General features: G+C 38.7%; 1 protein-coding gene across 1 annotated transcript in view; it reads left to right on the top strand.

Annotated features, from left to right (window-relative positions):
* Positions 1–22,439, top strand: part of negr1 (neuronal growth regulator 1) — a gene marked incomplete at both ends in the record, with an annotated part of 159,391 nt that overhangs the window by 113,325 nt on the left and 23,627 nt on the right. Inside the window, one exon of the mRNA XM_079245459.1 lies at positions 1,592–1,740. Coding sequence (XP_079101585.1) covers positions 1,592–1,740 — 149 coding nt within the window. The remainder of the gene's footprint in view (positions 1–1,591; positions 1,741–22,439) is intronic.

Here is a 22,439-nt window from a genome sequence, read left to right as displayed (position 1 = left end):
GTGTTTAAACTTGTACTTTAAAGAGCAATCTGTCATGCTGACATTTGACAAGAACAGCCAGGTCATTAGTTGCCCTTGGTTGATAGAAAAGTACTGTTTGTGCTTGTTTTCTTTTTTCCCAGAGACAATGCATTTGCTTGATCCCCGTTTCTTCAGCCTCTGGGGAGAGTCCACGAAAATGTTCCAGCAAGAGTCATTTGCGCCTTGTCCTCACCTTGAATTCTAATAAAATGTTTGCTGGCAACTGGCTTAAATTATTTGCGACACATACATCAATCAGTCCAGATTCAAGTGTCAGTTCTTGAATTTAAAAACCAAATTACCCCTATTACACATCATTTACGCACTCCTGGTGAGCACAATTTCAATCATCAACTCACGCTGTGCTAATTGTAATTATGGGGTGGATTCAATTTATTCAAATTGCTAAGGAGGCAAGTTTTCATGATTCTAGTCTTTACTTAATTCAAGCACTGGTTCCTTCGGTGACTTCTTATATGGCTAAACTGTGATTTCTTCATCTACTTGTCATCATGAGCAGAACATTAGTGTAAGAACATGGGCTCAGAGCTTTTTTTTAGCATCTCTACCACATTAGAATTGACTTCCTCGCTGCCCATTCACTCTGCATGCGATGTGAAAGCTGCTTTTGGCTCTGTGTTGGTGCAACTCTCCTTCTAGTTTGTCTCTATCAGATGTAGTGTGACAGCTTTGACAAGGAAATCTTTCTCTTGATGCGTCACTGCTTTCATATTTGATTGGAAGTAGGCGAGTGTTTATGTGCGCACGTGAAGGGGTGGGAGATTTCTTTCACTGTGACAGGGGAAGTGTTGACTAGTACGATGTTAAACTACTGATGATGATGCCAAACACATGCTAAGATTATCCGTTAATGTTAAGATAACACTGAGGGAGGTTACAGTGGGCGAGAAAAAACAGATTTGCAGATATATGTTGGGCCATAAGGTCACATGTCATGTTTGGGCTCAGAGTGGCTCTCAAACCAGCTTGAGCAGCTGAGCTAGAGACTGTGGGAGGGTCACAGTGGGGCCAAAGAAGAGATATTTTCTCCCTCTGGATTATTCTTTAGTTAATAATGGGAAACAGCAGAGATTAAAATAAATTGGACTAACTGTGTGCAACAATCCCATTTTCACCATATGCCTCTGTAGACATATTTAAATATACATTTTATATCTTCAGGCTGTAAAAGATCATCATCACCACCAGAGTAAGCTGTCAAACATTTGAGTTATCAACAAAGATGCCAGCAGCAACTGGTGCAGGATTAATTATAATCCCCTGCATCCTTGCAAAAAAAAGAAAGGGTGAACAACATTTTAAGTGGTATCCAGCTGCTTCACCTCTGGGTCATTTCTCCCAGTCCTTCAATGTGTCTCTCCAAAGCAAATGGGACAGACCAAGAGATAACAAGATCTGCTGAAGAGGATGATGAAGTACTGTACTGTTGAAGACCCACTTAAGCAGACATTTGCACCATCCTTGACTCCTGTCATTTCTCCAAAAACACTTCATTTGTATAGGTGAGAAATCAAAGCCTCATTTGTTGCACTTGTGTTGTTCTTTTCAGGATTATCAAGGGTCAGGGCATCGACATCAAGAGCCTCAGCTCCAGATCAGTCCTCACAGTGACCAACATGACAGAGGATCGCTACGGGAACTACACATGTGTTGCCACCAACAAGTTAGGGACGGCTAATGCCAGTGTGCCTCTCATTCGTAAGTTTTCATTCGACCTGCTTGTGGTTAAGTGGAGTATTGTGAAGACGGCTGAAAGAGTGTTGTGGATGTCAGTGTGAGATTTTATGGCCTCGCTAGCGTTTGCATTCTTGCTGCAATTTCATGTCTTGCGGAAAGGAAAACAAAAACTACTTTCAGAGCAACAATTGGGTGCCTGAAAAACGGTGTGTTTTTTTATTTTCTATTCGATACTTTTGTAAATCTGTGGTTGAAGAATGGGTGGATATGTGTGTGTGTGTGTATCTGCTTTTTAAGTCCACATCTGCATGTGTACAAACTGAAAACACCACCTGAAAAAGAATTTCAGCAACATAAAAGCGGCAACGCAGGCCAGGAATTGTACGGTAATGCCAAATTAATGTACTTAGATTTTAGGAACGTCAAAGCTTTCTAACTTCCAACAAGGCCAAAGCATCATTAGACAAACTTAAAGTGCATTTATGCTCTTTGCAATTATTTGTTGTGGTTATGGAAATGTTTCTACAAAAACATTCATTTATTTGCCAGCAGTACGACAAAAAGGGTTACAGATTACAGATCATGAGGTTCAGTGGTTATCACAGGACACCAAGGCTCAACGATTGAAGTGTGGAAGTAACAGCAAAGCAATTATTTAATCTTTTTTTGATGACCAACAGAAATAGTGCATTTATTAGACAATCAACCAGAAACGTAATTGCTAATAACTGAACGCATTTTACTTGGACAACCCTGTGTATTCTTCCCCTGACTTTTCTAGAAGATAACTGCATTGGCATTGCATGCAAATGAAGGGAGGAGATTTATTTTTATGCAGCACCATATTCTCCCTGAGCATAACCTTCGACCTTTGCTGTGAAGGCAGGAGGTGATGAGTTATGGAGGAACCATGAAGAACGCTGAGTATCTCTTCTCAGAGCAGGAATAGAGCAACCAGTCAAAATGACTGAAGAATGATGTGATTGGGCCACTGGGGAAGAAAAGAAAAGCAGAAACCAATCAATACTCCAAGCTATGGCTAACAAGAACATACATCATGGTAAAGCTATTAAGAAAAAAATAATTAAGCTATCACACAAAGACATGCAACATGCTGATGACATGGTGGTGGATGATTACTGAAAATGTAAAAGTGATAGATGTTTGTTTTGGATCGTTGTCTTTTGAAAGCAAGAGGCAGAGTACACCTGCTGGGATGAGTCAGTCTATTCAAAGTAAACCTAGTAATTTAATGTATTTTCAAAGTTATGTATCAAGAAAATCATCAGAAAACTCCTAGAGGAGGCACACAATTTTTTCTATTTACAAATGGAAATAATGATTTTGCAAAGTCTGTTTAAAGCAGATTTTGAAAGACTATCCTGGCCCTGCATGTTTTAAAGATAACCTTACTTTAACACACCTGACTCACATGAATGGCTCATTAGCAAACTTGCAAAGAACTCAACTAGCAGTTTAATTAATCTGAATCAGGTGCGCTAGAAACGGCGAGAACTAAAGTATGCAGGGCAGGGGTCTCCGAGGGCCAGGACTGTGAAGCACTTCTGTAAAGCACAGATAAAGTTCTGAATGTGTCTCATCACAGAAAAGTTATTTATTAAAAATCAGCCAGACTTTGTAGACATCAGTGACATCTATTTATCCGTCAGTCCCAGAATTCTCCAATCAAATACTGTAAAGCTACCAGTGGTTGAATGGTCACGGCTTCGACGGCCCAGATGGCAAAATATGTTTCGCCCAAAAATGCCCAATCCACAGTTTTATTTGTGCCGTGTTTGGCCCTGACTTACAGTGTTTACTAAATGTGAGCGTGGCTGCCAAAGGCAACATGACCACAACATGTGGCCTACAAGGAAACTGCCATAAGGAAGGCTTCTCATATTAGGACCGCATTTGGACCACACAACACTTGCCATAATCCATAATCTGTCCAAGCCAACGAACATTTTGATCACATTTCACCCACATGACACCCAAGTACAGTGTGCAGCTTATAACTAGATCTCATCTGGCTCATGTTATGTATCACACACACGGTGGTGACTGCAGTTACAGAACTAGTTAAGGAGGTTAGAAGTCAGTGTGGCACGAGAGGTGTGTATGAGGATATGCAGTGAGTATGGAGTAAACAATGAAGATGTTTTACTCTGTGAATTTGCAATACCATAAACTGGCCTGGGGAAGGTGCGAAGTCTCTGCAGCAGATGATTAAACCCACCAAGTACTTCATCAATACCCATCTTCAGAGAATCTATGTTATTGATGAAGCAGCAATGTGGGAACCCATCAGCCACAGTCTAATGTCACCTCTGGAGACAATAGACAACATTTTGAAGCTTTCAGTGAATACCTGGATGATGGATAATGTATATATGGGCCAAGACATCTTGTCTTGTTCAGCAGTCATCGTTTGAATGCAGAAAGTTCAATTGTTGGCAGTGTTGCTGCAGCTCATCTGCCAGTCGGAAGATCGGTGCTTGGTGGCAAGGGACTCAATCTTGTGTTGGCTCAGATGCATCCATCAGTGTGTGAGTGTTTTGATAAAGAAAAAGCACTACATAAACCCTGTAACAAGGTTTAGACAAGAAGTGCTTTATGTGTTTATGTGTGAATGTGAATGGATTTATGTGGCTTGTGGTGTCAAAGTACTTCTGGTGGTCAAAAAGAGTTTAAATCTCTGCATATATGCATGAAATAGCCAGTGGTTTGAAGGTTGCTTTATGGCTTGCATACTTTTGCTGTTTTCACAACAAAGCCTCCTCAGTTTTGAGATGATTAGTGAGAACTACAAGAAAATCAAAGTCCAAAATGTTCCTTTTGCCTACATCTCCATACATCTGTTTAAAGAATTTTGCAAAGAGTCCAAGGCACCCACTCACACCTCCAAGTGTGTTCACCTCCAAGGTATCTGCTGCACCAGTCCTGCTTTCAGACATTTAAATGTTACTGTCATTTTGTGTCATGGTTACTCAAAACTTAGGCTTTATAAAACAAAGTAAAAGCTTTGTATGGCTTCACAGCCACGGAATACTTTATAAATATCAATGTGCACATTGCTTTTTGGAAAACAGGGCTGCTTAATATTATTCATACCCCTACCACCCAACCAAAAACAAAATAAAAAATTTAAAAAAATGAAAATGTCCCGACATTTGCTTTTAAATAAAATCTAAAATGGGTTAGTCCACTCAACAAACATTCGCATTTTAAATTCAGTTTGGTTTTTTTTTTTAAAGAGGCTTTCAGCCACTTTCACTTCTGGAAAAAAAAAGACACTTCTTTCATTAAGGATTTAACTGCATATATTCATGAATTTGTTTGGAGCTCAACACCGTATATTTTGGCAGGTTTAGATTGGACATCCCTACACTGTTAGGCTTTCTTTTCTATGCTCCATCTGATGTTCCGGTAGAGCAGCTATATAAAAAAGACCATAATAAATAAAGAAAAAGTAGTGACAGAAAAGAGCTGGAAAACATAGCACTCAATGTTTTAGGGTGTGGATGAGTGAAAAAAAATATCAATTTGAGTGAAAAAAAATATCAATTTAATGTATTCAGTGATGAAATATGAACAGGTAAATTAAATTATTCACTAGTTTGAGCGGCACTCTCTGATGATAACATTGTCCCTAGTAGGCCAGAGACTCAGAATACAAAAGACATTTCTGTAGAGTTGGCAATTGTCAAAGGAGCACTCTGCTCTCCTGTTTGTGTATGCACAAAGAACATCAAAGGCTTGTCTCAGATTCTCAAATGGATGATCTTAATGTGACACTAGCGAGGCCTCAAAGGCAGAGCGGCAAAGAAACCCTCAGAATAGACAGAAGAGGCAGCTTCCTGAGCTGCCACCCCCAACTTTTTTCCCTCTTCATTCCATCTCTTTATCTCTCTGTCTGTCTCTCCATCATGGCTTTGTCTGTCTGATTCTCTTATCTCGTTCTCTTGTTCTTTCTATCTTTCCTCCTCTCTTTCTCCCTTGTCGCTCATTCTTCCTCCCTATCAATCAGTTTTACACTCAAACGCACTCTCAATCTGAATTCTCTCTCTTGATCTCCACTAATGGAAGAGAGGGCAGTTCTGCTGTTGCTTTTAACAAGAAATGGCAAGCAGTCGCCGCAGCACACCTCGCTGCTATACGCTGAGGCAAATAACCAAACCCAGAGGTTAGATTTCACCATGGGTGACTTTGGATTGCTATTTCAGAATCCGTCGATAGCTATTGATGGGCGAGATGTGATGGGGGAAAGAGGCATGCATATTTGATAGCGGTTGATAAATTGAGGTGAATTTTAAATAGCAACACAATGTAGGTGGTATATGATTAAAGAATTTCTGCCTTTGCAAGAAGATTAGTAGAACATGTTTAAATTGGGGAGTTGTCCCCTTAGAAAATGCAGCCAAAACGTGAACAGATAGCACATGAAGTGAAATACTGAGAACTCAGGGTTCACTCTCACTGCTCTGTTGTCAAGCTTTTAAAGTTGAAAGGTCTTTATCCTTCTGCAGTGTAAATTTTTTTGTCTTAACCTAACAGATTCACTTTAAATCACTGCAGGAAAAGGCTTGCTATTATTGCTGATGAGATGAACTGTGACTCAGAAAAATTTGCAGGAAAAGTAAACACATTTGCCTTCAATTTGGATCAGCCACAGCAAGTCATTGGATTCTGTTTCAAACCAAATGAGGAGGAGAAAGAATTTAAATCTTAAGTTTGTGTCGGTGTTGTTCACATTGGTGGGTTCTGACTAATCTCTGTCCTTTTGAATTGATTTAGTTGCCAGATTCTGTGCTGTCTGCTGTCTTCCTCAAGTTATTTTATATCAATTGGGTGTTTTTCCTTTTAATCAGTAAGTGATCATGAACTCTTTCATCTAAGTACCACTTTATGCTCTGTATTAAAAGCTGTGGGTACGCAAACTGGGTTTGTCTCACGGAGAAAGAGTATACAGCCTTAGCCTTTCTGTGTTGGAGTAATGTGTGCATTTTCAAGTGTTCATGTGTGCGAGAGTGCACAAATCTTTTCATACATTGTGAATAACACAGAGCCCGGTGTTGTTCACACAGTTAAGTGGAGAAGCTCTTGTTACAATTGTCTGTACTTATAAACAGTTGCTAAGTGACATAAGTATGCCTGAATAAAGCTGGATAAAAGGTATGAATGAAAGAATAAAAAGCGTAGGTATAATTGGTTGTACTTTGCTTTCAGCTTGTATTTCATTTAATACAACCAGAGCTTGCAGGTGTAGCCTGTACTTCAGCCTTAGTTTGTTTTAATTATAAAGCAAAGCTCTTATTCCAAAAATCCAAGCATGCAGTCATAGTTTTCATGTTATGTGATTTACATTTATTGATTTTTATTTTAACAGGTGAATGTGAGTAAACACAGAAACATTATCTTTATATTTACAGATTTGCATCAGTGCATGACATTAGTCTCCTTTGCAGAGGTTAGCTGACTTTGCATCTTCACTGACTTCCATTTTGCACAATTTGAAAACGTTGTAAATAGCTAGTCGTGCTGCACTTGTCAATCAGTTCAGGTCCCATGTAGATGCTTTTTTTCTATGTTTGATGTCAGACTGCGGTTGCTCTGCTGGAGCATGCTTCTGTACTTTTCACTGTAACATGTTGTCCATGTTGTCCCTGCGCCAGTCAGCTAGTTACAGCTGCTAATGAAGGCTGTGTCCTGGTTTACTTTCCTTGCTGTGATGTTGTTCAGTTTGTGCTGAGCCTGAACCACTGACATCCAGAGCTTCTGCATGTTTGGAAATGGTATGAAATTATTAGTTTGAAAGTTTTTGTTGTGTTTTTTTGTTAGTTTCTACATGCTGCTTATCCTACTTAGATCAAAGCTCCTCCTTATTAAATAGGTGAGTTTTAAAAGAAGAGCAAAAGGCTTCCTATACTTTTAGGTATGTGGTGTCTGTACACATTGATACATTGTAGATTCCTTTACCGTTAATGTATCTTCCTTTAAATTTATTCCACTCATATCAATATTATTGAGCTATATGTCAGATAAGCAGGGTCTCGTGATAATAAGTATAAATTAGAATAATATGTCTGTTTCTCATAAGTTAAGCACATCAGTGTTTAAACTCTTCCTTGAACAGGAATCCTGTTGCATGCTCATATTAATGCAGCCAGGTTGTGGTCTGAAGTCCTTCAGCTTTAACTACATCATGCTTGTTGTTGCAACATGTTAAGTTGTTGGAATTAGCTGTCTCGGTATAACTGACCATTATGACCACACTGATACATAGCATTGCAGCATCATGCTTTGGCGCTGCTTGTCTTCCACACGAACTGGGGTTTTGGGGAAATAATTAGGAAGAATTTCAAATATCAGTTTTGCAACTAAATCTTTATACAATTTTCAATAACTGAAGGAGCTTTCGATTCAGTACAGAAAAGCATAGATTGAAAAAAATCAGACGAATGACTTCAACAGGAGAAAATAACATGTACTTGAATGGAGTATAGATCTGATTCCAAAGGAAAAGTCATAGGTGGGATCTTAGGAAGGCTTTGAAAAAAGAAGCTTTTTCATTTTGGCTAGTGTAGATCATTTTTGCAAAGCAAATTGGAAACATGATCAGTGAAGATGCACAAAGCAAACAAACTTTCACCCAAAAAAGACAGAGATATATGTAGTAAAACTATGCCTCTATCAATTACTACTTATTAAATTTTAATTACCTCGGAGCACCACTCATCACTTTTACTTAACTTAAGATTCAGGAGGATGAGAAAAACCTGAAATATACTTAATTCAATAAACACAGTCTCACTTAAAGTAATAAATTCTCAGAACGAATGAACCAGAAATTGTACATTCAGAAATTATGACAAGAACGGATGAAGTGATTATACATATTTATTTCAATGATGGTAAACATACAGCAGTGAAAATGAGCAATGATGGAGAGGTTATTGGTGAGATGGTCAAGTGAATTTTTTTACAGGGATTTTCATTTATGACAGTAATAATGAGAGGTAAAAATGAATTGAATGAAATGGGGCAGAAAGGAACTGGTTGGAATTGAAGCAATTAAATCTGTATCGTTATTTCACTTAAATCTTTGTTAAAATTATACTTAGTGATATTGTGTTTGAATAAGAATTCAAATTTATACTTTGGTTAAATTTGATGTACTGTTGAACACCACAAGTGATATCAAAGCGCTATGAAGATCCTACTTTTTCCCACTGGGTCAGTTGATGGAGCCGGCGGACCGGGTGGTTCTGTCCTGGACTGCAAGTCTCCGGGAAATGGACCTTCTGGCGTCGGGAGAAGTAGGTCTGGAGCTGCTCTGATGAACGGGTTGGGATCTCTGTCCAGCAGAATCCCAGAACCAAGGGCGGTGTTTCTCGTACTCAAATTATTCCAAAGGTTGTGTTCCACGCGTACTGTCTGAGGGTAGGCAGTACTTGTACAGACGCAAAAATTAGTGGAACTGCGGTTCTGGTGAATTACTGATCTCAAAAAGGAAAAATAAAAATGTTCGCTGGGTAAACTTAAACAAGGCTTGTTTCGCCTTCAAAACAAATATTACTTTTCTGTTCGAACTTATCTCGTTAAGATCTTACGCGCACAAAAGAAGAGAGATGGAGTAAACTTATGAGAACAAAGAAACAGCTGCGTACAGCGGAAAGTTGCGAGAGGGCAACGAAATTAAGTCAAAGTACAAGAATCACGGCGATCGAGAGTCAAGGGCCGAGAGAGAAGACAAGGGAGGACAAAAACCACCCTCGAAGTCCAAAGCGGGTCCATTTAACTGGACCCTTCCTCCTAGGTCCTGACCAATCACAAACCACTAATAGTCAGAAGGCTGGTCAGTCTTACCCAATCAGGTCAGCTTTGATTGTTAACCAAGAGGGTAGGAGTGATTCAGGTCTTATTTCACTGCGGGCCCTGGTTCCTTTCTCCCATTTCATTAACATGATCATGATAATCAAATTATTAACTTTGTTTCCTAGCTTTAAGCATGGCAATCAACATTCTGGGGACTCATGCAGATGTTTTGTTTGCTTGAAAAGGGAACATTTACCAATAGTAATACTTTTACACATGAAACCCAATTGTTGCATATTTCACATATTTCTTATCAAGTGTGGATTAATCCATTGGCATGACTTGTCTTCCTCAGCCGATGAATCCTGAAAGAGAGTTACATTCTTATCCATTCCTATTATTTGCTTAACAGGGGTTCCAAACTTGGAAGGATATAACCAACATTATGTAGTAAAGTGTTCATGATTGATTCTGATGTGTGATCAGTTCAAGGATTTAAATCACATATGAGAATGAATAAAAAGGGAAACTTCAGTCAAACCTATCAACAAAAATCATGTAGGCTACATTAAACCAGTTAGTGAAAGGAAATTTAAAGAAGACACAAAGAAGTGCATCTGGAGTTTCTTCCTGTGGGAAGAGGGGTGGATCTGTCACCCAGAATGTATATTCGGGGAGGATCAAAGCAGAGTTGCCGGGTCTCTCTCCTGGCGCCGTTGAGTCTTATCTTGAGGTGTAAAGGTGTCATTTTGACAAGAGCCAGTTGCTTAGTTCGATGTGACATTCCGTATCTATTGATCTAAGGGACTGTAAATTGTGTTAGAGGTTTTGTTCAGACCATCTGGTTTGGGGTCTGCAGGAGGTCCTGAAAGAGAAATCTGGAGGTAAATGTGAATTGTGTGTTTATCTGGGGGGGAGGGAAGAAAAGAAAACTAATACACCCGAAGCCGTCCTCCTCTTTCGGGTCAAAAAGGTCATTTTCTCCAGTCCTCTAGGATGACACCCCTCTGACTGCAAGAGGAGATCAAGAGCCCATAATTTAATCCAGCCAAGGAGAAAAAGAAAAGGAAAATAAAAGTAGTTTTATTCCTCCTGGAAAAGCCTTGGAGGCTACATATATGAAAAAGAGAAAAATATTTTCCTCCAAAGCATTTTTCACAACTTAAGCTGTTATTTTACCATTAACTGAACATGTACTTTTACCATGTATGTAAACCACATGTGTTTTATAAATGTAGCTGAGGTATAACAATGACCACGTTGACTATCTCTATTTCCACCTCCTATTTCATGTGCTTGCTGTAAGTGAACTCCAATGAAAAGACCAAGACTGTTCACTCCAATTTTCTGAGGAGTCCACCAGCTTAATTGGTCAAGCTCTTATCCCCCAGCCCACTCTGGCTTAGCCCTGGAGGAGATTTTCTCCACCTGTTCCCTCTTTCTTCATTTCCTCCTCTCCTCTCTCCTCTCCTCCCTCTGAGCAGTAATCGGAAGAGACTGATGAGGAAGAAAAAGAGCTACCCTCGCTCTCTCTGTCACTGCTCACCATCCCTCAGGCAGGAGAGACACTGCTGGCTACTGGGTTAATGAACGCTGTATTCATTTGTCACGCTTATCAATCACTGCATGTGTAGGTGTCATTTTGACACGTCTTCTCATCTGCCATTGTTGTTGATGATGTTGTTTATTCTCCCACCGTGTGATTGTACCTGAGTCATAAAGCAGAGATGCAGGAAAATAGGAACTAAAGGTGAAACCTGAAACGTGGGTGAGTGATAAGAGTTTAAGTTTTTAGGATGTCATGCTGAAGCCATATGGGGATTGGATGTCGCTAACACGTTTTAGCTTTTTTTAAAAATGTTTTTAATTCCCCGTTCCCCTTTCCTTGTTTTCTTTCCTTTTTCAGCATTGCTTATCAATCTAAAACCCTACCTTGACTTCATTTAGTTGCTAACTGTCGAAAGGAAACAAATAGTACCCAGACATCTTTTCAGGTTTTTAATTTCTTTATTTTCCCCAAAAGCATGCTTGCATTATTACACCATTTACCTTTCATTTAAATGCCTCCATTTCCATATTTAAGCAATCAAAAAAAGCCATTAACGTTTTCCAGTTTCATGGCAGTGAGGAAATGTTTGGTGCTGAAGCATAGCGCTCATCCAGAAGCCCAACGGGCAAAGGACTTCACACGCACCCACACCACCCCTGCTGAGTTCTACTGGAAACAAGATGTACCGCTAGGGACGTTCATCTTTGCACGACTCATGCCAGTGTGCGCCCACAACATGTTGCATACGCTGGCCAGTAATAAAAATCCCATAGAATGAATAACTAATTAGCTGCTTACAAACAAACACAGCCTTAAACGCCAACTGTTCCTTAAAGGTGAAGGCAAAAAGTGAGGCAAATGTTTAAGAATAGCTGAACAGCTCACATGAGGAACGTTTTTCTGTGTGAACAACAACTCGCAGTCAGATGGAGTAATTAAGACTAATGACATACCGATAGTACAATGACTCGGATTATAGTTTCTTTGGAACATGTCCCCATGTTTTACTCAAAGATGCAGACTTTCTGCTGCACATGAGTACAAAAAAATGTATTTCCTCCAACTTTTAAAAAGATTTAACGATTATGATTATTGATTAAGCAAGTCATTCATAATGTTCTTTTTTTCTCTTTAGTTTATGGATTTGAACCCAGTTTATGTTTTTAACAACTCCAACAAGTCCCTGTCGCTGTCTGTATGGCAACCAGGGTCTACGATGTAAAACTGATTTGTTCACTTTTTAATAGGAGCTCCATAATATACATGTAATGACCTACATTCTGAGCAGGGCCCCACATGAACATTAGTTTCTACAAATCATGTCAGATAAATCTCTTGCATTGTCCTGCCTGCATAGAACAAAGAGAAAAGAAATCCATGAGATGGAATAGCTGGGAAAACTAATGTGTTTTATCTTGCAATTGCGCAGGCTGTGCGAGAGGTTGGATGGCACATACAGTACGCAAAATGATGTGTAGCTCTCCTTAACGAGAGAAGGAGTCCAAGTGAGTGCGGCGCTACGAGGGGAGAGATTGCATGTCAAAAGATGTGTTCCACAGTAATGGAGGAGTGTCTGAGAGCTCATGAAATGATTCACTGGTGAATTCATGCTCAAGTATTAATCAGATAGCGCCCGCTTGCCTTTTTGAAGAAGGAACTGAAAAGGAACTGTCTTCACTATCGGCTCCCCCAGGAGTTCCTAAAGTAGAAACATTTTTGGTAGAAAAGATGAATTCGACCATTTCCTTGTGAATATACCAAGTGAAAAAGGCATATAATTTCAAGTGTGAATACTGATTCCTACACAATTCAACCCTCTTCCCACCCTTTCAGATAGAATGATGAAATCAAATGAAAGCAAATGTTTTTGTTGGCATAACAGCGGTCTGTTAAACAGCTACACAGTCATTACACAGTTGTTAGGGCACTTCAGAAAAGTGACACGAAGTACTATGCAAACCTCAATGTATCTCTTTTGCCCTGCAATCGAAAGTAGCCACATTGAGTTCCCATGTAAATGGATTAAAATGGAGAGTCTAAGTGTGCCTCTGCACTATTTTCTGGCCTAGATACAGCAGCTCACTGCAACAGCTTATAAAGTAATATTCTCTTTTGGAGTGAATACATGTGAAGTGTAATCGTGGCTGCCATGGTTTCCCTTGTGACAGATAAGCTCCTCCTCCACCATAAAACCTTTTAGATGAAGGTGACTTACTATGTAGAGTTGTATGAAATTTAAAAGACTGTATTAATAATGTTACTGCAAGTGTAAGTCACGCTGTTCATGTGTCAGAAACCTGGAGGTGTTATGAGCACAACCATTACATCACTTTGACTTAAGCTCTCCTGGTGAGGAACAGCTTTACTTTGCCAAACACCTCAGACTCAAGTGAGTGTCTACACAAGCCTTCTCTCAGCTTAACCCAAGTTAAGTGTTTGTTTGCGCAACAGAAAACAGTTATTTACATCATTTCTATACGCTTCATATTTAGCGAACAGTTGTGTTTACATGATAGCGATGTGTTTATATCTAACTAGACACAGCAAAGTCTGTTGGGACCTTTTAGTTGCAAATGTGACCAAGGATAAGATTCATTTAAAGAGGAAAGAACTTGCATGCAGCCTCAGTTTGACACCAGATTGAGTATTTCTGGGAGTCGAACTATTCCATCTCTCAAATGCCACCAGTGGCTTAGCCTGAAATGAGTTCATAAGGTAATCAGATTGAGACTCCAAGTTCCCTCCTCCGAGGGATCAAACAGACTATAAGTTCCCATTTTTGGTTCATTCTGCAGTCAGTTCATACATCCTAAAACGGAGGAGAGAAAAAAATGGATGACTATGCTTCTGTGTGTGGAGGAGGAGGACTGAATTAAACTGATGCGATTTAAGATCTACCTAAGAAGAGATGGGTGCTACCTGAGAACGGTGTGATGCTGTTCTTTCAAGACAAGGGGGTGGGGGGTGTTGTGCAGGTTACCAGGACTTTGATTTTCACCCAGACACAAAATCCCCTCAGATTTCTGAAGCAGCTATAGCTGCAGGGTTCATCTCAGCTTTTTGTTTCAGCTGTAAGTCATGCAAATCTGAGACAGCTGGGGGAATAAAACATGTTGTTTATGAGCATGTGGAGGCTGCATCTTGCCACAGAGACATCAGTCCTTAATGCATGGGGAGGATTTGTCTCCATTCCCTGTCCTTTTGTCCTTGCATGCAGTTTTCTTTTTGTTTTACGTCTCCATTCTGTTAATAATACATGAATGTCCTCTTTCCCTCCCCCCTCCCCCCCCCCCCCCCCCCCCCCCCCCCTCTCCTTCCCTGTAGCAATTATTGAACCCACCACCACTAGTGCTGTCTCAAGCCCAGGTCAGTATATGTCACCATGCTGTACACCAAATCAGTAAAGAGGTCTGCTGCCTCATATTAACCAGAGCCAAAACGCTCCCCTCCATCTTGATTTATTTTAATTGGCTGGCTGGAATGCCTGCTGGGTGTACAGCTCCATTTTATGTCCTTTATTTATTTTAGTTGCTTTTTTTTTTTTTTTTTTTTGTTAATTTTGGATTGGCTTCTACAGTCTGGCTACATATACTCCCGGCAACTTGTGTCATCACAACACCCCGCCCCCTTCCTTCCATTACAGCCGCCACCATCACCTCCACTTGGAGCAAATGACGCTGTCATCAAGTGGCTGTTCCATATTCCTTTTGGGTCTGATGCTTTTCATATTACTGATGGCTTTGTCTTCTTCTCTTTCTGGCTTTTTCACCACCACTCTCCTGCAGTATACATCAAGGGCAGGACACTGTTAGTGGCAAAGGACATTGGTTTGTTGCTTGTAAGATGGAATCTTTGCTGTCCTTGTTCTTTTATCAGTCCTTTTCTGTCCACTTTTGTTTGTGTCTCACTTTTCTTATCCTCTTCTCTCTTCTTTAGTGTCGGTTTTTTTCCTCTTTTCCGGAACAATCAGTTGGCTCTTTGCCACTCTCCTTAACCAGATCTCCCGCTAGTGCTGTTTTCAGTGTAACACAGTCAATGTCACCCTTGTTCCCATTCCTTGTTGTATTCTGCTGCTTCCACATTCCAGCCCACAGTAATATGGAGAGAAAATTGACTCAGTATCATTGTGTGTGTAACACATGGTGTGTAAACTGTGTATACCATTTTTTTGCATAACTTGAGGTACTTGCTAACGTATGTAAAAATGGACGCACACATCTCTAGTAAATATGCACACAAAATATATTTGCACATGTACAAATGACAAAAGTGTGCGTTCATTGAAAGGCTCCTGGGCTAAAATCGTTAGATTTGTGTGCACAAATTGCCTGATACTCACACACACAACTGTATTTATGCAGGTACATGAGGGGTTTAAAGACACTTCCCTCCCAGCTTTGTGCATTCATGGTGTGTTTAAGCGCTGTTTGAAAGCTGGGTCATCATATTTTCCTCACCAGTTATTGCGAAGTTAGAATTTTTAAATGTTTGTGTGTCCATTTTAACATACTTTCGCAAGTACTCCAGGTTACTCATAAAATGGTTTACATTGTTTACAAACCATGTGTCACACATACAAGTACCCAAAGTTACACACATTGGTTTACACAGTTATAAACCATGTATTACACACACACACACACACACACACACACACACACACACACACAATGACACAGAGTTGATTTTCTCTCTGTACAGTAATCCCCACTGCCAAGTCATATTTTTTTTTCTTCGCTAATGGTTTTAAGCAAGTCACATACTGTAATCTCTCATGCTGGTTACATTATTTTTTGCTTAATACTGTTCACATGCACAGACAATCAGACATTCACATACACACACATACTTAAAAGCTCTTTTGGTTCTGCTGATGCTGAAATTAAAAAAGAAAATGTATCATTCAATAGCTCATACTTGACCTCATGTGGATTCACAGTGCGTGATTATTTTTTCTGACATGGCTTTCAGCTCTGAGGATAGGCAGCTTTCTCCACCTTTCTGTCTGTCTGAGTCTAAATATAATTATCCATGGAGATTCTGTCAGATAACAAGTTAGAATAAGCTCAGCAGCAACAAATGGTCCTGACATGGCCCTGAACTCTCATTTGATGTAACGCTTGCAGAACAAATGACAATTTCATGGTCCAAAGGAAGACCAGTGGTTTCAATTGAGGAGATAAACTCACTCTGTGAGCCACTGTTGTTCTTCTGTTCCAAGCTGTGCTTGAAGTAAATTTTTTGGATGGCGTTCTCATTAAGTAGCTTGGTAAAGGCGATCATTTAAGATCTCCGTAAGTTGCCTTTCTGTAGTACAATTCATTTCAATAGTGAATATTAGCGGGTTTTTACCTGTTTTTATTCCCCTTCCCAATGGGTTTGGAAAGATGAGATTCCAAAATTTAACATAAAAAGTGAATCTGTAAGGTAACCGAATCAGGAGTTGTGAAGCGGGACAATTGCTCATCCCCCACAGCACTCGCACTGTACTGTATGTTTCAGTCCATTGATCAAGAGCAAATGATGAAAAAACTGAATTACAAAGAGAAAACAATGTTAATAGGAAACATCAGTCATTCTGCTTTTTATTTCTAACCTTGCTGCACTAATACTACATGAATAAACATTATCCCAATCTGGCTAAAACATTGTTTGTAGGTCTTTTATTTAGTTCCTAATTTACTGGGTTCCATGTGTATCGCAATCTTGTTTTAAGACAACTGCACACATAGCTGTTCCACAATTTGTTTTCTACTCTAGTGTCACTATTAAAAAGCATGTTTTTGAAAACACATATGATGTTATCATACTGAAATAAAGTGTTTACTTGGAAGGTGGCAGCTCTATCAGAAAAGAAAAGAGAATTATTTATGAGGTATTTCTCACAAAAAGCTAAAACTTCTTTGGATACATATCAAGGTGGAATCTTGTAAACTTTACTATTCACACATAAAACACATTGTTTCACACCTGACAACTATTCCATGCTCTAAATAATAGGCTTTTTTTAGATAATTATAAAACACTAACCCCCTAAGTCTGATGTTCTATGGATTGGTCAAACTCTGCCCTCATCATGAGGGGGGGACAGTGAGAATGACTTTGGGGGTCTTCATCAGGGAATACTCTTCTAAAAGTTTTTAAGAGAAAGTTTTTGTGGGAAGCAGTGTCACTGCTGATAAAAACCAGAGCTGTGGTCAAACTGGAACTGAACAGTCTGGAGGAAGGAACTTGGAGGAGAAAATTGATCACTATGAATAAATCCTCCCTTCCCACCGTGATGAACCGTGGCAGATGGACATCACATTCAGCCACCAACTCACCCCGCCAAGGAGCAAGACAGAGCACTACAGCCGATAATTTGTGCCCGTTGCCATCAGACACCACCATAGCAACTGTGACCACAGCCAAAGCCAGCTGTGCCCTTCACCTCCATCAGGCTCCCACTCAGCCTAAGCTGTCACACTCATTGCTCTCTTCAGATTCAGATATGTGATCAATTTCTAGTGCATGTCATCATGAATATTACAGAGAACTCTAAGGAAGTTTGCATATCCATCTTGTTGTAAAGATAAACTGGGTAGTACCAGTATTGTGTCTGCAAACAAAGACTAGAGGTAGTTTTGGGTTCAGCAAAATGGCCATAGTATAACATTATGCAATAACAGTCAAATGCTTGTTGATCAAAGGACAAGAGGTCATGAATGCTGTCTTTGGGCATGTAAGTCATGGGCATGTTGACCTACAGGAAAAAGAATATTAACCGTCTTGTGCTAAGAATAAGTTTAAAAAGAAAATAAAAGAGAGTTATTCTGCCTTGTCCCTTTTAGTAGGAAGCCTCAGTGGTGCATTTCCAGTCAGATCTGTTGTCTGCCTGAACTCTTGGGTGTTTGTAGTCCTCTACTACATCTCCCTATTGGATAGGATATGGGTTAATGCACTAAATATCACAAGCTTGCTCTGTGAGCTGTTGCTGGTTGATGCTGTGTTGTAGAAGTGGGAAATCAAATTGAAAAAATTGAATATCGGAATTTTTTGCTTCACAATTTTAAAATCTTTTTTTTTTTTTTTTTTTTTTAAACTTAAACTTTTTAAAATTAAAAAAATCTATGTTTTTTTCAAATAAATACAAACAATCCACTATAACACTTTTCTCATTTTTATTGTTTTTGTTAATCTTTTTACTTGTCTGCTTGGTCATTATAGCAGCAGAGTGATGGTCTGGCTACTGTGCTGTTTTTCCTAATTGAAATTAAGAAAAATAACGAGCAAAAAAAAAGTTTTGTACATTTTTTTGTTTGTTTTTAGTCTACAAAAATCAGAAATATTGAAAAATCATGAGAATCACAATTAAAATCAAATCAGCACCCAAAAAATTGGAATCGAATTGAGTCAGGATAAAAGCATATCGTCATAGCCCTACTGTGTAGTCTAAATTACCAAACAGCTCATTAATTCCCATGTCATTTATAAAATTAGGTAAAACCTTCAAGTGTAAAAGAAAAAGATTTAATGCAACCAGGATTTGTCACATTTATACAACATGGCTGTTATTTGTTTTATCTTAACACTGAAATTACCGTGAAAGCAAGTTTACAAAGTAATGCCAGGAAACTTTATTATTTCTGTTGAAAGGTATCTTATTTATTTTAAAATTGTATCATAAACAGCTTACTTTGTCTTAACATAAGAAATATCATGTTTCTGAAAACTTAATAGATCAAACCTATATTCACTGTACAATATTTTATATGTTTTATTACATTAGAAAGTTACAACATTTGAAGATTAATCTGTCACGTCACAATAACAACAAAACAGCAGTAAGGTTGAAGAAGCAGGAAAACATGACAGGCATTGTGTCTATCAGGAACTTCCAGGAAATTTCTTCTTGTGGTGAAAATCAAGCCAAAAACCCAAATGCATACCAAGCCAAAAAGTTCCAAAAAAATCATAAACATGTCACTGTGTCAGCGTACAAATTTCTATCTGGCTGCACATTCAGCTAATGTACATGGCTTCTGGCTTATTGTTATTATTATTATTATCATTATTATTATTATTATTAGTAGTAGTAGTAGTAGTCGTAGTAGTAGTAATAGTAATAGTAGTAGAAGTAGTATTTATTTAATATACCCTTACTGTTTGATAGTTCAATCTGACCTCTAGAATTTAATAACATCTTTTTTCTTGTCCTGTCTTGACTCGCAAATCCTTCACATACGTTCTCCTGCCAGGTAGTGAAGTCAGAAACCGAAACCATCTGTCCTGGACTGTTTTAATCTGCTGCACCTTTGAAAGTTTACTCTGCTAATGTTAAATAAATAAATAAAATCCCATTGACAATCTTAAGCTTGTTTTATCTTTAGCAAACAGATTTATATGTATTTAGAAAAGCATAAAGTAATGCTGCAATACTCTAAAGCAGCTGGTCTGGTGCCATCCTGTCAGCCCAATGAAATGTAGATCTGTGATAATAGCATCCACTCCCACAGGCCGCCACTTCTGTTTATTCACGCAAATCACCTGATGGTAGGAAACCACTGCTGCCATCACTGTGCTGAGCCTGACTCCTGCCTTTGCAAGGTTTGGTGTACAGTGTTTCAGGTAAAAGGACTCCTTGTGCATTATACATTATATCAGGGATTTCTTTTTCTTTTTTTCTTTTTTTTTGGGTGTTTTTCTCTTTTGTTTGTTTGTTTTTTGTTTTTGTTTTTTAATTTATCGTTTAATTTTAACTGGATAAAATTTAGGCTGTCTGCATTTGGTTCAGTAATGATGATCCACACAGTTTCACTTTATTTCCTGCATTTTTTTCTACTCACATGTACCATGTACATGGTCACAGATGTGTATCTGATAGACGTAATTACAGGGAAATTATGGCTGATCCCCGACATGGCACCCTGGCAGGTGAACTCTTTATGTGATGGGGCCCTTGGTGCAACATGAAGCTTTTTAGATCAGAAATAGATCAATGAGCCGATGAAACTGGTGTTATATTGTAAAGAAGAACATAAAGCATCCAGACAACAGAGGACAATTTAAAGCTTCATCGTGAATATTGCATGCTTCCTGCAATGCACATTTACAAAGCTTTTAATCAGATGAAGGTTTCTTTATAAAGATGTGTTGAAGATGAACATTTCACCAGCTTAATGAAGATCATTCTCTGGCTGATTTAGAGTGATGGTGGGTCACATATCTTTCTTTATTCAAGGTCCAGGGCACAACATCAAAGAGATAATCTACCTTATTAAGTATTCTTCCAAAGTCCTCCAAACTTCAAGTCACTCGCTCAGATCCCGAAGGCTCAGAATTTTGTGCTAATCAAATTATTTCTGCAAGTGTGAAAAGCTTCTTTAATCAAAGAATAAATGACTCATTTTATGTAGAAAACTAGGGTAATTTCTTCTGTGGAGGATCGCTATAAACAAGGATAGATTATGCTTCCCTCTGATTGGTTTTGTTATCAGATGTTGGTTACATCTCAAGATTTGTTTATATTTGACTGCACAAGGTCACCTCAGCAAGCCAACGTATTTTGCTGTTATGTTTTAAATGAATGTCCTGTCTTAGTTAAGCAACTAACTGCAACAATAAGAAGCTCCTACATGAAGTTAGACTGTGTCTGAACGTCCACACTATTCCCTGACCCCTCATTTACTATGTGTGGCTGTACTTTATATGAGTCTATAGAATATTATAGAATATAGTGCTCATATCCTGTTGGGGATTCAGACACAAAGCTAGCTGTTTTCTTACTGCAGATCACCTGACTACCAGCTGCCATGGCAACCACAACACACATGAAGATGTCATTTCAAATCCAGTCTAAACTTTTTTAGTACCTGATATTGTTTTTTATTCTTTTTGTTGCATCTCATTATTTAAAAATGAGTTGATAGTTTTTTTTGTTTTTTTTTAACCCGGTTTGATGCCTGCGCCACTCGTCACTTGCAACATTTTGAGTTCATGTCTGCAAAGCTTTGGGGTATATAGTGACCCGTAACCATTAATGCTCAATACTTTTCAAGATGCATTGTGGGTAACTTTGAGTGAACTACTGTTTTGTTTTTTGTTTTTTTTTCTGGCCTTTTAGACACCCCTAAAAAAGGGCGTGACCACTATATAGGGCACTTTATAGGGAATAGTGTGGACATCCGGGCACAGCCGTAGTCTGCCCTTAAAATCTTGTAGTTCATTGCTTTGGTCATTTCAGCAACATCTACCAGATATTAAAGATAACTTTGCAACATTTTCTGACTTTAGCTTTAATACATAATACATCTAAAGTCGTGTTCATTTAAGTTACTCTCTTTTGGAGTCTTTCTTTTCATGCCTTTTTGCCTCAGGGAAAATAGATGTTGTTAAAAAGAGTAACATTTTGAAGTGAAGTTTTTCATATGTTCACCCAGATCAACAGAGGTACTTCACTATGAATGAGTCACAGTCATCTCAATTTCTCAATTTCTGTAGAACCATATTACTGACTGCTACTGGTTTTTAATTATGGGTACGTAAAGCAATATTTAGCATAAATTTGACACATTTTGCTTTTATGTTTTCTCTTTTGACTGCCTGGTAGACGATCAGGACAGAAGCAAAGCTCCCATGTAATTATTATCATAGGATGTGCAATTGAGCTGATACAAGTATTTGTGTTGTTAGATAAATGGCAAAGCCATTGTCACCTTGTACAACCAAGAAAAAATAGTTTTTACACATGCCGATAGCAAAATAAAACAACTATTATCTCAGTAGTTGGAAAGCTGCAAAGTCTGATCCTGTTTTGGATTTTTGTTCTCCTTCCAGTATCATTGGTTTCATTCCCAGAACCTTTTCAAACATGGAGTCTTACTTACTGAGTCCTTTTCACTTACATCAGCAGGGGTTTTACAATGCCTTGAGACACACAACTGAGTAATATGAATTGTTAAGTATGTGATGTTGAGTACACATAGACATAATTTACTCCAGTAAAAAATGGAAGCACAGTGTAATTAAAGCCATCCTACAGGATAATCCACTGCAGCCTTTCTTTGTCTTTGTCATCCCCATCAAACAAAAGTTTTATTTCTAGTCATATTTCAAAGTAAGACTTAAATTTCAACTTGAGAAATGAGGTTTAATTTATGCTAGAATACTATGTTTTGAAGGCTGAATACAGTGCTTATTGCTCCATAAAAGCAAAGCATATATATGTGTATTTATTCCCCTTGCCTTCCCCCTCTCCCTCCCCCTCTCCCTACCCAGGAGTGGTGAACAGAATGGTCCTGCTCTTGGGACTTGCAGAAGTTTATATTCCAGGTTCTTGAAATATACCCTGAAACATATGCTTGGGCATATGCTA

The sequence above is a fragment of the Telmatherina bonti genome, assembly GCF_933228915.1.
Source record: "Telmatherina bonti genome assembly, chromosome: 8".
Taxonomy (NCBI): Eukaryota; Metazoa; Chordata; class Actinopteri; order Atheriniformes; family Telmatherinidae; genus Telmatherina; species Telmatherina bonti.
This window is presented reverse-complemented; position numbering and strand designations above follow the sequence as displayed.